Source organism: Stegodyphus dumicola, chromosome 6 (assembly GCF_044657685.1).
Source record: "Stegodyphus dumicola isolate Sdum_Otavi_A_Nest chromosome 6, ASM4465768v1".
In the NCBI taxonomy this organism is placed as follows: Eukaryota; Metazoa; Arthropoda; class Arachnida; order Araneae; family Eresidae; genus Stegodyphus; species Stegodyphus dumicola.
The window spans coordinates 74018407-74037253 of record NC_140773.1 but is presented as its reverse complement, the minus strand read 5'-3'; the positions used below and the strand labels follow the sequence as shown (position 1 = coordinate 74037253).

General features: G+C 33.6%; 1 protein-coding gene across 2 annotated transcripts in view; it reads right to left on the bottom strand.

Moving 5' to 3' along the window:
• The window catches only part of LOC118186453 (protein FAM151B-like), an 84141-nt gene that overhangs the window by 21493 nt on the left and 43801 nt on the right, over positions 1-18847 (bottom strand). For both annotated transcript variants that reach the window (XM_035356556.2, XM_035356555.2), the window contains 2 exons: positions 14376-14490; positions 6874-7091 (listed from right to left, as the gene is read on the bottom strand). In XM_035356556.2, the coding sequence (XP_035212447.1) occupies positions 6874-7091; positions 14376-14484 (327 nt within the window). In that variant the 5' untranslated portion in view covers positions 14485-14490. The remainder of the gene's footprint in view (positions 1-6873; positions 7092-14375; positions 14491-18847) is intronic.

Below are 18847 nucleotides of genomic sequence, written 5' to 3'. Positions count from 1 at the left end.
CTCCTGTTTCAAATGTAAACATCAATGGCCGCTATTAAAAAAGGCTTAGCGGCAATTAAACGACTTTAAAATTGCTGATAATTCTAAAAATATTGCACACAGATTTACTAAAGGCATAAAATCCTTAACCGGAAGATAAAAACAACATAACTCAATCATTTTTAAAGCAAAAAATGTACAATTTACAAACATATAAGAGTAAAGAAACTGAGATCACTGAGCCGGGTAACAGAGTGGATATATATATAAATATATTTATATACGTTTGGTGCGGCCGATTGCAACCAAAATACGAGGTGCACATCTACATGTTATAGCAGTCCTATATACAAAATTTCAAGTTTCTGATGCTACTCGTTTTTGAGTTATGCGAGATACGTACGTACGCACGCACGTACGTACATAGGTTCGTACAGACGCCACGAAAAATTCTCTTCATAATTAATTTTAAAGCAGTTTTATAATTTTTTTGAAGGAAAAGAGTATTTTATTCTGTCTTTACGTACAGATATCACGCAAAAACATCGTTAAATTGCATTCGATAGTGGTCAAAATGGATATTTTCGTTGAAATATGCTGCCTGAAACTTTTCGCGATTACAATACTTCCTTTTTACTTCGTACAAGGAAGTAAAAATCAGTCACGAGATGCTTATTTACTATTGTAATCATTCATCAAGAAGCGCTTTGTGCGCAGACATTTCCCGAAGAAATTTTTTATAGAATCGGTGATTAAGATTATAAATTCCATTACAGCTAAAACTCTTAATCATTGCCAGTTTAAAGAACTTTTAGTTGAAATGGAGAGTGAGTAATGTTAAGAAACTACGTTAGTTATCAAAAGCAAACGTTTTGAAACGTTTCACGTACTTATTAAAAAAATTAAAGCATTTCTCATTGGAAAGGATGTTTATTATCCAGAACTAATGAACGATCGGTGAATCTAAAAGTTTTATTTCATGGTAGACGTTACATCTCATCTAAAATCAAAAACTAGAGCGGAAAGGAAACGCAATTATTTCGAAGTTAGAAGTTATTTCATTTGAACACAAATTATCTATTTTTGTTCAAAATTTTGAAAGAGAAACTTTGATTCACTTTCCAAGCCTGTTGAAACACCGCCAAGCAGTTTTAAATATGAGAGAAGTTTTTCTCAGCAAGTTTCAGGAATTCAGAAGCAACCAAGCAAGCGACGTTAGCCTTTGTTAAAGAACCTCTTAATACTAGTTTAACAGAATTAAATTTTTCTCTCTTTAATATTGACATTGGCAACTTTGAAATGCAATCACTGGATTTAAAGAAAAAAAAAAAAAAAAAAAAAGAATTATGGAGCTGGAAATTTGAACATCTTAGCACTGTTATAGAAACACTGGAAAAAACCAAATGTGAGCTTAGTTCACGGCACAAGTGGTCTGCTTTGAAAAACCTGGAGAAGGAAGATATGTTGATTTTAAACACATGGAAGAGTATTTCTGACTCATATAATCAGCTTAAAAAAACTATCTCTTGCTTTTATTTCCTTATTCGGGTCTACATATTCATACGAACAATCATTTTCAAGCATGAACCTTATCAGGACTAAATTGAGAAATTATCTTACTGATGAGAACTTGGAATGATGTTTAAAATTAAAAGCAAAATACAAACCTGAGTTACACAAACTTTCCAAGGAGATGCTAGGCCGTTGTTCACCTTAGTGTTCGTCATTATCATTATTTGAGTTTTGGGGGTACCTTACAATTTCATTATATCAGTAAACAGTATCGTTACTATATGTAATATCAAGTTTTTTCGACATACGCATATAGTTTAAATAAGACTTAAAAATCGAAGTATTAATTTAATTTTAAGGAATGTTGTGGAGTGAAAAAAGATGTAGTGTTGAGAATTGAGAAATGTATGTTAAGTGTGTGTGTATTGTGTATTTTAATTATGGCAAAGCACACTAGGGCTATCTGCCTAAGGGGAGGGATGCCTTTCGTGGAGGACTTTCTAAGGGAAACTGGCTCGTATACACGTTACACATGGGGAAAACCACGAAAACATGCAGCCAGCCCGTTCGCGGGATTCGAACCTCGGACCGAACTACCAGTGTTCAGCGTCTTTACCGCTCGGCCGCTGGTGGGCCAAATGTATGTTAAGATGGTTAAGACATATAGAGAGGATGAACGAAAAAAGATACACGAAACCAGAATACAAGACAAGTGCGCATGGGAGAGTTGGAAGAGGGTCTACGTCAGCGAATGTACGTTGATCAGATTGAAGACGTTATTAGTACAAGCCAGCGTAAGACTACCCTAATCAAGTGAATAACAATATACCAACCTATAAAATTTAAGTTTAAAAAATGTGGTTCTCAAAAGAGATTTCAATCGTTGATCTGTTTGATCTGGCTCTGATGACTAATAAGTTTGCGACCATTGTTATTAATTCTCTTTTGAACTGACTTCTCCGTATAATCCATTGTCAAGAAAGATGGCAGTTTCTTAGTGAAATATGGAAGGAGTTAGATTAGATAAAGACACCCAATAATCCGAAGCTGGTTTACTACGCTGCGAATCTTTAAAATTGTGCATTACCTTTCATCAGGAGATCATTGACTTTAACTAATTTAACTAATTGATTAACTTTATTTGACTTTAACTAATTGATTAACTAATGCTCTTTGTTTCTGGACAAATTTGAGGTTCGTATTCTATGACTAATTACAATATACAAAATGCCAAGATATTTGACCCTGGTCTAACAGCTTAGTATACTACACTTAACAGCCCCCCCCCCAATAACATACCGTTGTTAAATGGAAGTCTTTGCTTGACGGTATTTTGGTGAAACTACTTTGAGAATGTTTTGGCCTCCTCGGTGATTGCGGTGATTTGTGCCCAGAGGGCGCACCGCACAAAGAGTTAGTTGCGTTACAGAACGTAAGGGAAGCGGACACGCCAAAATGTCGGGCGTATTACCGCTAATTGAGGTAATTGCATCGTGTCTGTCAGGTGGCAGAAAACTAGTATGATGTATCAATTCACATGCCAGGTGGCAGAATATGTCTATCATGTACATGCCAGGTGGCATACGACTTGTAAATAAATTGTAAATAAATGTACAGTAAAATATCTTGGTGCAATAGATCAAGGAACACGCATCAACAACCTTCTGATCATTTGGATACGTACAGAGAATAGCCACTGATTAGATCGATTAATATACAGGGTGGTCATAAAAAATTCCCGATATATGAGTCTTTAGTGGCCTATCTGCTCAACCAATTCGAAATGAAATTTCAGGTATGCGCTCAGATTAAGTATGCGCTCGAGCTGTTAAAAAATGTTTTATATATATATATATTCTCTTTAATAATCATTAATCATTCTCAGAGTTTCTGAATAGTTATCATGGTGACTAAATGTTACTGATTATTCTGTATATTAATGTTAAATTTTGTTATACGAAATTCCGAATTTTGTCATGTTATCATTTAAGTGCTGAATACATAATGGTTTCTGTGCATGGGATCTTGTGTACTTCAATAAACTGGCACACTCCAGATAGGACTTTGCCAGTGTGTGAGACGGGAACGAAAAAAAGGGGGGAAAAACACTTGGATCTCCAAAGGAGACATACACTGATAAGAATTTTGTATATATGTACATAATTTTAGTGAAATGGTATGTAAATTATACCATCTCTTATCTAATGTAACATAAAAGGCTTCAGAAATGAAAAGAAAATAAGGTTCAAGGGGTAAGTCCGTTTAACGTTTCCTAAATTGGCGAGATAGCGCGAAGCTGCCGTTGGTTTTAGTCACTTATTTTTGTCACCAACTTTGAGGAGAAATCGCCAAAAGTTTCCCAACTTGCCGATTATTTGGCGACATTTTGGTCCGAACCCTGTAATTCGGCCTATATACCCACCAGCTGCCGAGCGGTAAAAGCCCCTGAACACTGGTACTTCGGTCCAGGGTTCGAGTTCCAGCGAACGGGCTGGCTGCGTGAGCATTTTCGTGGTTTTTCCTATGTGTAACGTGTATGCGAGCCAGTTTTTCCTAAAAGACCTTCACAGGGCTTCCCTCCCTTTGTAGTGCCTAAAAGAGGAGCATGTAATAAGTAAATAATCGGCCCTATCACTATGTAACTGTAATTGTATACAGCCGTATGTAACTGTAATTGAGTACTGTCTATGCCTTCTAACGATTTTGAGACACCTAAGGTACTGGCAATTTCTCGGAAAACCATATAAGACCTGAAACAGCATTAGTTTTCAGTCTGGTTTGGAATTTAATTTAGAGTATAGAGAGTACTGAGAGACTCAGTACGCTCTATACGCTCGCTGACTGCGAGCCTATTGAATTTGAGGCTTTTCACATAGTCTTGTGTTTAACGTTATTAGCAGCTTGAAGTGGTAACTACTGACTGTACTCTGTCATACTGTTACTGAGAGAGAATTTACTGAGTAAGAGAAGTTACTGAGAACAGCTGTAGAAGCACTTTTATGAAAAGTTCCAGAAATGTAAACTGTTTCTTTCGGTAAAAAAATAATCAAGCTATTATCGGTTCTGTGTGCATTCAATCCATTACGAACCTGTACGCACGGAACAATTTTTGGTGTTCAGAAGTCGGATTGGATACTGGTGACAAGAGCGATGGATGAGCAACTAAGATAACTGATGACAGCCTTTGTTGCATCCCAAGAAAACGTAGAAGGGGACGCCAATTCCGATAAAGAAGAGATGAAAATGTTTCAAGAAAATATGAAAGGGGACGTCAGGTCAGTTCAAGAAGACAGAAGCAAGTCAAGAAGAAATGAAAAGAGAAGTTACTGACGTAACAGAAAAAAAAAAAAAAAAAAAAAATAATCGAAACTTTGGTATGCAGAAATAGACAATGTTACAAATAAAGTTGGAGAAACTGGTGAAAAAGCTTCTACTGCTGAACAATAAATCGGAGTACGAGTTCTTGGTGTCCAACAACAAATCGATGAAAGAGTTTCTGTTGTCGCCAAGAAAATTGACAGTGTGAAGGAATTTATAGTAACAGAAAACATTTTTCACACCTTTATCCTACCTATGTCTTCTCAACCCTCTCTACAGGCATCCGCGTATTATGGAAAGACCTCCTGGAAGCTGTAAAGCTCAGTTTTACACACCTGTAAAAGCAATAAAGCCTGCCATCTTGCCGTTTCTCTGACAGCAGATGCAGCGTATACCTTTCAAACTCTGCCCGAAAATCAGAGGCTAAACTTCGAAGCTCACTTCCGCGCTTTGGAGCTGCGCTTTAGAGAGAAATGTTTAAAAGACTATAGCAGGCTTCACTTGAAATCTCACGAATAGAAGCCCACAGAAACAATCCAAGAACTCGTCACGAAAGTTGAAAGGCTGTTTCATCTCGCTTTTTCTGCCGACCCTGCAGAAACAAGGGAAATCCTGTCCTTGCAGTACCTCATCGATGGTATCCGGGTTGCTGATATACAAAAAGTCTTGCGAATGGCGGATGTCAAGGATCTAACAATCAATTTAGTGTACCCCATAAAATCTGAGGCAGCTCAGAAATCAACTCGTAAAGACTACCGCCCATTCAGAGCTGCTCAATTCCAGAAGCAAGTAGATTAAATGACTGCTCGTCTAGATGATTTAACCAGGCAATTCAATGCCTTAAAGCAGAATATAAGTCCCAACAAACTGATCCTAAAGTTTTGAAAATTGCGTTGGTGAAGGCCACGGACGAATGAACAGCCCAAGGCATGGACAGATAGGATCGCTCCCAAGCAAGAACGCAGGAAACAATTGGTGGCTATCTTGTGGAGCGGAGATTGCCAGATATTGAGAAACCCATTAAACCGATTCAAATTTCTGCAATGTATAGCGGTAGTAATGAACTATTCATCATGGGACATATAAAATGAGTTTCTTGCAATATGACCATCGATACAGAAGCCGATATTACCATCATCCAAAAAGACCTGGCTGAAAGACTGGAAGGTAAACTCATCTGGACGCTGCCTTGTGTTACCTTCGAGATTGCATCCGATGATAAAATAGATATCGACAAGTTAAACTTAAACATCACGTTTGGAATGTTAGGAAGTCATTAATTTCCTTAATAATTCCTAGGAAATCATTTAAAGATCCAGAGATATTTTTGAGTAGGTTTTTATGGGGGTCTGCTTGCAGAACTATAATATCAACTGTTGCTTTTCAGAGCTGTAGGAGTTTGTACTTGCGGACAGAGTTTTTTAGTGTTATTCAAAGCCCAGGTTATCTTCACTCTTTGGTAACTGAAGATTTTTCTCAGGATTCGTAATAGGTCTTTTAGGATCATTTGAAGCATTATTATTACATCGTGGCTCACTCCGAAATTCAGGGTTAGCGTAAGATTTTCCAGAATAATTTTTTTAAGTAATGGGATTTTTGAGCATTACTTGTAATTGGCCACACGAGGACCCCGTAGTTACAGCAGGTTTGATCTCGCAGTCGACACTGATAGACATAATAAAGAATCGCGATAGAAATAATAAATAATAAAAATGTAAACGGCCTATATTTATATTTTTACAGCGAAAGGATGGCTCTATAAACCCGTATAAATTTGAATGTGTTCAAAAAAGTGTATGAAACGCGCATTCGCGAATTGACTTGTCAACTTGTACACTAGAATATAAGCCAAAAAAAAAAAAAATCCTGTTTTATTGTAACTAGCTCGTATACATGTTATACATAGTTTGAAACCTACGAAAACGCCCATGCAGCCATCCCGTTCTCCAGGATTTGAACCGGACCGAAGTACCAGTATTCAGCGACTTTACCGCTCGGCCGCTAAGAACGAAAATGGGAAAATGTCCAAGATTGCTTTGCGTTTTTTAAACATTGCATACTCACGTGATCGGCGACCCTTGCGAGAACTCTACAAGCGGGTTCGACCACCTCCGTGGACTGAAAATCTAGCTGAATGCCTTTGTTGTTAAACCTGAGCACCTCTTGCAGCCATTCTTCCAACGTCAGGTCACTTGGCACAGACGCCGACTGAGACATTATCGGTACAGGGTACCGACTATTGCAGGACATGCTTACATCTCCTTCTACCAGACTGGCAGCACCTAAAAAAAGACAAACGTATTCAGTCGCAGATATTACAAACATTTCGGAAGTTAAAGACATGAAAGTATCTACCCATTCGTCTCATTATTATGATAACTGCTCAACTTCTAAAATTTAATCTTCATAAATTTTTTATGGTATAGCTGGCGAAATACTCGGAAGTAACGGTATGCTAATACTAAATCCTGTTTATTGTTTTATAGGAATTTAGAATAGTGTGTATGATGAAATAAGGATACCAAGTACTACAGTTATAATTTCAATAATTTAAGACAAACAAGAAATGAAGAAAATAAATATTTCTTCGTAGGAAAGAAATGACAAATAATTCAGTTAAAGATTTAAAAAAAAAAAAAAAAAAAAAAAAAAAAAAAAAAAAAAAAAAAAAAAAAAAAGTTGCAATCAATAGATAGTCCCCGTGATAAAAGGTTTCAGATGTAAAACCGGTTTATAAATACATAAAGATAAAAATAAAATTTGAAAAGATATCGACAAGTAAGTAAATAAAAAGGACGCTAAGAAAGTAAAGAAGGAAAATTTTATTTTGTGACACTGAATTGGATCAAAATTACACGGCAAGGGTTTTTTCTATCAGAAAACTCACACTGCTCTGCATAAAAAAAACTTCCAGTTATTTTACAAACATCCAATCCAATCAATCAAATGCATTCTCCGATAAAATTACTATCTAAAAATGATATAACTGCCGAGTTACTGTAAGAAAGAAGAAGGAAAGGGAGCATTTAATTTTTTCTTGCAAAAGGTACTTGTTTGCTAACAGAACAAAATTGGATCACATGCTGGTGTAATAATCTATGGAAAGGTGTGGAAAATAACGAAGATGGCTGGAAGGGCAGAATCATTTGTTAAACGGAAAAAGATATACTGAATCATACAGATGAAGTAAAAATAGGGGTGCGAAATTCATTTCAAATGCGCGAAAATTGACCCTTAGCGTTGTTTTAGATCTTAGAATTTTTGGAAGAGTAACCTAAAAATCCAGTAAAAGTTTTAACACAAAGGGTTGGAGAGATCAGTTTTATCTGTATAATATGAGGTTTTTCAGTGCATGAAACAAGAAAAATTAACTGCCTCGTCGCCGGGATTCGATCCATAGGTCTTGTACTTGGTAGTTGACACGGTAACTATTTACACCATGAACAGCACACACGGAGGACTGAGAATTCCTTACATACTGACGTCTGGTGAAAGCATTAATTAAAAATAAGAACGTAATTAGTGCAGTTTAGTGATACTTGGATCACTAATATTACCCACTGGCGATCTTGCGTGCAACGAAGTTTATATGCCATCTTTACACTTGCTTTAATTTAAAAAGATTCTAGAAAAAAATGTAAAAAAGAAAATTGAACTGCTGTCAAATTATACTAAAAAATAATTTTGAGATTCAAGAATTCAATTATGCGGTTCATTTACTAAATCTCATATTAAAAAATTGCATTTTTAATTTCTCGTAGAACACAGATTTCAAATTTACTTTTAGAGGCTTTTAACGTTAAGTGTCAGTTCTTAAATTGTTTGCTTGAATTGTTTGTTTTCAGTAAACTGTTTTCTTGTCCTAGCATAATAAAAATTTTGCCACTTAGAGGAAAATATAAGTTGTAAGATTCTTGCGGAAGAAATCCAATTAAATAAACGCATAGCTATGTTTTGAATAACTGTATCTGTTCTTTTTTTAGATAAAAGCACAAATTTCCATGTAGCAGTAACTCAAAATGAAATAAATCATTGCAATTTTTTTCTACTATTTGGTGTTATCATTTTGAACAGCCTTTTTTTAATATAAAATAACGACGTCCGATATATTTAATTTCTTAAGTATTAATTCTCGGCAAGCCTATCGTAAAGTCTTAACTTAAAATTGCTTCACACCTGAAACTGAAATTTGCATATCAAGATTAGACTTAATTCTTTTTAATTCGAAGTTTTTAGATTGCAGCTCATCTTCCCCTTTTTCTTCTTATAAAAATGATGACACGAAGCATTTGACAAATTAAGATTCCCGAAATTCGAGAATTTTTTAAAATTTGAACTGGAGAAAATTTAGAAAATATCCCATATCTGCTCAAAACCAATTAGTAAATCTAGAAGAATCTTTTAAGCTCTAGAATTGTTCAGTTGAAACTTATTTGACGCCTTATGACAGGTTAGCTCATTACTATGATCATAGTACGTAATGTAAATAATTGTAAATAGTGTAAGATCATGGTCCTTTTTGTTTCTAAATGTGTATTTAGTATTTGATTTATATTTTGTATTAGATTTGTATTTGATAGCATTTGATTTGTTTTATTTATTGCGTTTATTGTTCATGTTGTTTACTATTCTAATGTAATGCTTATTATTGCATTTATACTTTTAGTTGTAAGTTTGGCTTCCTGTACAGGGATTGTACTGCCCGGGACGTGCAGTCCTTGGGAAGGGGGCAGTGTTAGGAATTTGGTATTTAAAAGCTAATGTTAGTTCAATTATAAATTAAATGGTTTTATTTCCCGCGCAGTGCAGCGCGTGACGAATATTAAAAGAAAGCTAAGCCGGAAAAATTGAAAATACGAGAGCACTTGCATTTAACATTAAATAAATAAATATGTCTTTTTGACTTCGAGAAAGTACTGGAAAATTCTCGCACGCGATTTTAAAATCTTATAAAAAGAGGAAAACCTCTCAGTTTGTAGTAGTTGCTTAGTTTGTTGTTTGGAAAACTGCTCTTGTTGATTGTAGCGAATTCGCGGATTAGCTTTCTTTAGCTGTTTTGAATTACGTTCTATTGGACATTTGAATAGTTAAAAGATAACTACTGTGAGATATTGTAATACTGCATGATAATTTGAGAAAATTTAATCATATTCGTTGTGATAATAATAAATTTTTGTTCATTTTTCATCGGATTTGTGCATTCATTTCGTACCGAACCCGTACGCACGCAACAATATGATATAAATCTTACTCAAAGATTTCAAGATATGGGTTTTATTAAATTTATTCGTACTTCTGTCAGAAGATAAAGAAGCTCAGTTACGAACTGCACTAAGAATAATCGTTTTGCATTTATATGCGAAAAGCTTTTTTTCACAGTTGAAAACTGATAAAAAAATAACCGACTAACAGACTAGCATCTACAATCCGTGATTAAAATAATTTCCAGTAAATTTTCTTCAAGTCTATAAACTTTATCAGAATCTAATTCCATCAAATGTGAAATTGCAGTAAGGGTCAGTTTTGCTTTAGTTGATTATCGCAAAGCATACTAGGGCAATTTGCTTTAGGGAAGGGATGCCTTCGTGGAGAACTTTCTAACGGAAACTGGCTGGTATACATGTTACACATAAGGAAAACCACGAAAACTGCCATGCAGTCAGTCCTTTCGCCTGGAATCGAAACCAGGTCGGAACTACGACTGTTCAGCAATTTTTACGGCTCGGCAGCTGGTGGGCGAAAGCTGTAGTAAGAAATAAATATTTTTTATAATTATTTGCATATAAGCATGTGTATTTTTATTTATGCATCGAAGAAAAAAATTAATAAATAGAAAAGTTTCACTTAAAACTTAGAAGTAGTTAGTAATTTGCTTACGTACGGTGCATATTCTATGAAATTTAACTAAATTATTTAATATTAATTAAAAATGCTAGAATTATTTCACAGGAATGTCAGTCTAAGAATTTAATAACATTAAGCTGTCAATAGGTTTGAACTGCAAGGTGTAATTATCTCTTGAAGGTGCCAAACTTAAAATTTCAGATTGAAAATAAATAGAAATTTGAGTTTTTTCCTTTGTGATATTATTGTTTATAAGCCAAGTTTTCATAAACATTTTGTAAGTGAAATTAAAATTTATTTAAAATATTCTTTTCATTCTGTTAAAACACAGACTTTCAAATTGTGAATGCATCCCGCACGCAATTTCAGTTTGATATCAGTGGTATACGATTCGAGTTCGATATGTCATCACTGCACGCACTACAACCGATGCTACCCACGAGTGTCAGTATTGCCTGTTGCTACTAGTCAGTAAATAGGCCGAGAAATAACTATGAATCCTCAAGTGTTTAAAACTTTTTGCTTAATTTTTTAAAATTTATTAACAGTGTAATGAGAAGAATCAAGGAACGAGGAAAATTGTTAGGATCACCATTCAAGGGAAGAAAGAGCTAATTGAAAAGTGTGAAGATGGGCATGTGTATTCGGGATTAAGCTATTGCATACTATATGCCGAATATGATGATGTCTACAACTACGAAAACAAAAACGATATTAAATCGGCTAACGTTGCGAAGGGGGTGAAATCGATTACGGAACAGAGATCAGAGACGTTTAGAGAATGTTGAAAAATTGCTTTTGATTTGGATAATAGAAAAACATTTATGCACAGTATCATGTGCATTGCTTTATTTACGTACGGTGCATATTCGCCCACTGCATTTCTATTTTAGTATTAAACAGTATAATAATAATGATAATAATAATAGGATATTTTATAAGAACGGATAGATTATTTTCGCTTTATTTCTTACTGGAAAAGTTACTTTGGTATACGTCTAAGGATCTGGGATAGATTAAGGACATGTACCGAGATACCACAGTAGGTTTATTTCCAGCTTCCTTCACTGTTAAGAGTTTTTCTCATGAACACGTAATGACCGCGTACGTTTTAGAGGACAAGAAAACCCCGCAGTTTATAACCTCCGCTATTGCATTGTCTTAAAACACGCGTTTCAGTGTTTCTTTGTGATAAATAATTCCATTACTGAAAGCACCGCGATATCATCTTAGTACTTTTGTCGTGTGGCATCGGATTAAAGATATTTTCCGCTTGAGGTTATCTTCGACAATCTCGTTTCAGCCTTCTCGCATGGTCGCGAACTCGATCGTTGCCCGAACAAGATCATAAAGCTACTACTCTACCCACGCACTCAGAAATACCAAGAATCATTGAATAACCTTTGATTCCACGGTTCATAACCTTAGTCCTTAATTCCTTTAAGCAGAAATAAATTTTTAGTAGTTATATTTTACCAATTGAATTATATCATATTATTATATACGAGTATATGTATATATAATTTTATATTAGTTATATTTTATCATTCCCTTTAAGTAAAAATACAGTTATAGCAACAGTCAAAAGAAAGACCATATGTGGATAAATTTCTGTGCTTTCCCTCAAGTTTCGCATTTGCTACTAAATGTGGCAGCATGTATCGTATATAGCTAGTGAAGTAGCTAAAAGAGGACGGAGGACCGGTCAATCCCGGGAGGAACATTTTTGTAAATGGCATTTTTCTCGCGAAACATTCTTTTATACACGTTAGTCTTGTGGATCGTCGAAGCAGGAGAAGAATAACGAGATTCTTAACTCAGAAGCGGAATGAAATTGAAAAGAAAAATACTTTTTATGTTACATAGAGTATTCGAAGAAATCACTGAAGATTTCAGCAGCTACATACTCTTGTTATACCTTCTTTACCTCGTCGGAACTTTTGAATGAAAAACACAAATAATCAACTAAATTATGATCACGAGGAAGAATTCTTCGTTAACAATTAATAAGGAAGAAATCTTCGTTGAGAAATACTTCAGAATTGTATTTTTGATATTTCTAGGGGAAACGTGACGTTGAAAGGCGATTGAATTTCTGCATTTTTTTTTTTTTTTTTTAATGGAATCTTTAGAACAAAGTTCCAAATATTGCAATACCACAGCGAACTTTCCTCACAACTGCTGTAAGTGTTGTTAGTAATAAGAAGAATTTTCTGGATAGAAATCACTTAAGAAGTATTTAAGACCTTCAAATGTATATTTCACATTCAAGTAATCTCTCTATACTATCAACATAATAGTAGCTGGATCAACAAAGTAGACTGCTACAATATAATCGATAGTTTTGCGAACAGAAGAACAAGTAAAATAATAATTACAATTCTAAAATGTAGACATTAAAGTTTTATTTTAAAAATAAGCATAAGAGTTTTAATTTATTTTCCTATCTGTCATTGACATTTTTTCGAATTCGCTTATGTTTCGAGATTGCTTATAGATTTTTTCGAATTTGCTTATGTTGATATAATTATAGGTATCAAGCGAATGTGTGTCAAAGGTAAAATGAGTCCTGAATCTGACTCCTAAGGATTAACGTGAAGTCGCTGGTTACACTTTTCGCCCCCCCCCCGTATTTGATTACATTAGTGGATACTGTGAGAAGACGATGCATAGGACGTGCTTGAGCAGTTTATCTCAGCATTTCACTCTTATTATACTCGCTGTCACTTAATGCACATTTAAAAACACAAATTTCCGCATGTGAGTGAAGGGACTTTACTTGAACGTTTCATGTTCCCATGAGTTCGAATTTCTAGGGAAACAGAGTATTGCAAGGTCTGCTTATTGTTAAACTAAAACGTTAGGAATTCTAAATGTTTTTTCCTTGAAATTGTGGTTCAGTTTTATAAAAAGAGGTACAGGAGCTCATCTTATTTAGGGCTCCGGTGCGCTCCGGCTAAAATTGTAATTTATCTTAAAAATTGAGAAGTACCGGAACCGGGCTCCGGCGCAATTTAAGCACTGACTGTGTGCACTGACTGTGACACATGATGATAGTTTAACTTCGAAATTCTAAGCGTAACCGCCAAAGGAATAACCTCAACTTCCCCGTCTGCTTAAAGTCTCCAGAACATTTTTAAAAAATGTAGAAAAATCGCCCAATAAATATCTTTTTTATGACTCTTGCTTTGCAAGAAGGCAAAGAGTTTGTTTCAATATCTCTGAAAATTTAAAATCTTTCGAGCAAATAAGTTTTTAGCAGTTGAAATTTAAAAATAATAAATGTCAAATAGTTGGGAAAAATCGAGCGATTTTCGAAAATTCGTCAAATAGTTAGAAGTTAAGATTTAATTTCATATAAATTTCGTTTAAAAGATTCTTCTTGCTCTCTATTCGGTGGTGCAAATGTTAAAATTTTAACATTTTAAATTTCTTTGTTAAATGAAGGCATGTGCAAAAAAAATCATTTCATCGTTAATTTTAAAACAATCGAAATAAATCGAAAATCGAATTTTGAAAAAATCTTTTCTCAGCATTGTGTCATTCACAGATAGTGTGCGTGTGCAAAATTTGAACTCGATAGCCTACCATAAAATTGTCTAAAAGACGATGACAAACGTTCGACAATAGCGGCAAACACCATGATTACAAAAAAAGGACACAATCCAAACACACACACAAAAAGAGGGGGAGGGACTGCATAATAAAGTTTAAGAACTTACTTCTCAGTGCAGTGGTGAGGCGAGCTTTATTGTTGGTGCCACGAGCCCAAGTCACTCTAAGGCCATCCCCTTTTGCTTCAGGAAAGTAATCCAGAAGACTCGTGGGCATTGAATTCTGTAACAAAAGCAAGCATTTCATAAGAACACAATTTATCGTACTGGTAAATTATTGATAGTGCTGCATGAAGTTTGGAAAAACTAGCAATTACTTTAATGACTTAGATTTTTAATGCTAGTGTGTAAGGATCTTAAGTTTTATTAATGTTTATTTTATTTTAAATCTTTACTATCACTTCTTATTTTCTACTTCCGGCCAGAATTAAAAGCTTTAACTTATATATGCAAATTTGTCTTGCGAACGCCAAGTACTTAAGTTGTGGCTTTTTGCCAAGCAAGAGAGAGGAAGGAGTGATTAGGAGCAGGCCGCTTGCCATTGCAGTTTTACTCGGTTGCTGGTTGCCTTCAAGGCCAGAGGTTTAATCCTCTTGATAATTTTAAACGTATCGTAGTGTTAACAGTTCTCTGTACTACATACGGCCTTTCTGTTAATATACGGCCAATCTTCAAGTAGCCACTTGTCTATTAATCCAAAGTTAGTTTAGTTAGAATTTAGTTAATATTTTTATATTCTTACGTTCAGACCACAAGTGGTTGGTCTCTGTATTCCGAAGTCCGGAAATCATTGTAAAGAGAGAAAAATAAAGGGTTTCGTATACCCTTCCTGTGTGTTTTGTCTACTTCCCACATTTATTGAACATAGCTTTAGTAAGCTCCCTGTTCCGAGTCAGGTCATTTAATGTTCCCCAAGCAAGTAAGGAGGAACACTGAACCTGATAAGTGGAAACGAACTAGTTTTAATTGTCTCCAAACAAATTAGCTTTCAAGTTTAGCTTCATTGAACTTTATTGCCGCGTTTTTAATGAGCTTTTTTTTTTTTTTAACCACGGAATTTTCATTACATATTTTCTCTTAATGAGCAGATGAAACAAACGAACTTTTCGTCTATTGCCTCAATGACGTTTTTTGATTAGGTTTTTCATCAATTACACATCTTGACAGTTCTTTTCGTTAATTAAGAATAACTGAAGAATTAAATGCCACTATGAAAATTTGTTGAACATTGTAACTCATTATTTATGATAAACGGAAGAATTAATTGCCACTTTAAAAATTTGTTGAACATTGTAACTTGAATTCGCACCGTCTTATTATTTCAGAACATCTGTACTATACTTGTGCTACATGGATCAAATAATCATTGTAAATTGAGTTCCCAGAATATTTTAAGCAAATGCTAATTTATCAGTGTTTGCTTAAAAATGCTATTATAGATACAGATGGACATATTCGAGCTCATGCTATGTTCTAAGGCCAATAATTTCTGTAAAGCTATTAGTTAACAGTTTCAATTAGAATATAATTAAATAACTATAGTTATTTAATTATATAATTATATAATATTTATATTATAGTGTTCTTTGTTGCGCAGTGATTCACTTATTATGTCACTTATATTAGGTTTTAAAAAAGCCTTCATTTAATTCCTAAAATATTCTATACAGGGGGTTTTCAAATTTTGTTGACTCGAAAAGCTCATAAAGCTCAAAAATACTTTACATCTGGCAGCTAAAAATTCGTACATTATTAACGAAAATTAATTTTTTTTTATTGTAACTAGAATCTTTTTCTTCCGTTCGTTCAAAATACAATGATAAACACATAAACACATTTTCCCCGAAAAAAATAAGTTTTAAGGAAGTCTTCATTTAATTCCTAAAATATTCTATACAAGGGGTTTTCAAACTTTGTTGACTCGGAAAGCTCATAAAGCACACATTATATATACATTTTGCGTATAAATTGAGCCATTTTAAAATTAATCAATGTAGTATGATCCTTGAATAACGCAAATGAGACAAGTACTTACATAAAGCTTCAAGAATTATTATATCAAACCTGGGAACCAAAATTTGAAGTTACTACTCAATTAAAACGCGAAATTACAATCTTGACGTCACAAGCTTAGTCCTCTTTGTAATGACGTCACGAAGCTACACTCTCGCAGATTTTGTTTATGCAACGTATTCTTAGCTTTTAGCTTTAAAAAAAAACACTCCGGCCAACAACTGATTTCAAATTATTATATTTTTTCATGTGTTGGATTGCTTGTATTTAAATGACTTGGTCCGCTCAAAATACCCCCCCCCCCTCAAAAAAAATTTATTTTGGATTTTTTAATTTGAAAAAAATTATTTGGATTTATTTTAGATGCTATAATTTTGCAATTTTTTTGCACTACTTACGGCCTGGAGGGGTTGGACACATATTATTTTGATTAATTTTTTAAGATTATTATAAATATTAAACCATGTGTCTTCGTTGGTTCAGAAACTGGCTGATGTATACACTTCTTTCGTTGCTCAAACCCCTGATGACAATGCAGCGAAAGATGTAAATTTATTTTTTCTTTCCATTTTTTGCTTCAATCATGCAGTTTGCCTCTGTGCTTCTGGTTTTTTATTTTCTGTTTTCTGCATATATTCAATATATATTTTGAATTGAATATGAGGTAGATTTTAAAAGTATTTTTTTGAATTAATTTTTCATTATGATGTACGTGTGAGTAACACGTGCATACGAAAATATCCCTAACATTAACTAGGAAAGCCGAAATCTTAGTTAAGATAGACATGTTACAATTAATAATCAAATTTAATAAGGAAAAGTAACAGTTGCCGGTTACATTATAACGGCTTAAGAAATTCAGAGCACAGTACAGATGCGAGTGCACAAGATCACCTATTTCGGCGAAGCAGAGACGCACACATTTGTTGAAGTAGTTCCACTTGACTGCCGGGAAAATTCTTCTCTCCCCGTCAGCCTGTAGGTTTGCCAAACGGGTTTACTGTTTCGCCAATTGGCGCTTTTCTGTACAGTTTTTAAGTCCGTATCGCCTGTTTGGCGCTGCCGCTGCAATTATATATATATATATATATATAATATATATTTAAAAAAGAGTGCTTCTTTGATAGACTCGCGCACGGATTTTTGGAACGGTATTTACAATCGCCTACCATCTTGAAAAACGCAGTTAAGCATAGCATAATATTCTAAACTTTAAAAATATGCGATGTGTTTGAAAATAATGTATTAATTTTTATTGAAAACGTCATTTTTCAGGATGGCAGGCGATTGTAAATAAATACATTTACTACGAATATAAATTACTAAAGTAAGATTAAATTATTATTTTAATAGCAAAGAAATAGAATAAAAAGACCGCTTTAAAAACATCACACCCGCTTTTGATATGACTAAAATATTACATGAATTGAAACACTTCAGAATAAAGTAATTTTATATAATACAGTTACTTAAGTGTAAAACCTTTGTGGCAATAAAAAACAGCTCAGCCATTGTTGAAAATATACATACATAAAGTAAAAGAAAAATATGTAGTTACTTTTTTATTCAGTGTCTAATAACTGTTAAGCATATATTGGTATAACACCATTTAAAAAAGTTCGGAATCATAATTTAGATTTCAATGGAAAAAAATTAAAAATGAAAAAACAAAAGCGGAAATAAAAAAAAATTAAAACAATAAAATTTTATAAATAAATTAAACAATTTATAGACAAATTAATGGATCAAAATAAATTTAAAAAATTAAAAATTTGGGAAAAGAAAAATATTCCCAGTAATAGGTATTGTTTTTAAGATTCCGAAGATCGGGTAAAGGTAATAATTGAACCTCTGATTTGGAAAGCCGGCCAAAATAAGGTCTCAAAGGAGAATTATTATATTCCAATACCAATAATTGATGATAATTACCAATAACGACATTCATAGGTAAAACTGAAGAAGCCACTGCTATACAAATATCGAGTAAAATGCGGAATAGAACAAATTCTAAAATTGTGTGTAAAGGAACAAAATTTCTAAAATAACGCGGTAATATTACCAGGTATACCAAATATCCTGTAATAATCAGGGAGCCAATAAACTAAAATCAACGAGTCAAAAATCATAAATAATAAAATCAACTTAATCAGTTTTTTAAATAAAAATGTAAAGTTAAATAATATTTTAATATTTAACAGCCATAAATAATATTTAAAACACAAAATTTATACATATTAAACGCAAAATTTATCGATATTAAAACGCATTATTTAAAAAATAAAATGACGTGATTGATTATATGTAACAAAATCAGTATTTCAAACACGGAAATTATATGTATTAAAACGCATTATTTTAAGAATTAAATGACATCAAACGCTACAGCGCTCAAACTATGGGTTACCATAAATCCAACAATGGGTTGCCATAATTCGCATTGATTATCATATACCGCCAAATGTAATTATATATTTTTATATAATAATTAAAAATCATCTTATTTCGTATAATTATCATATATTCCCACTTATTATTCACATATTCACTTTATTAATTACATTTACTAA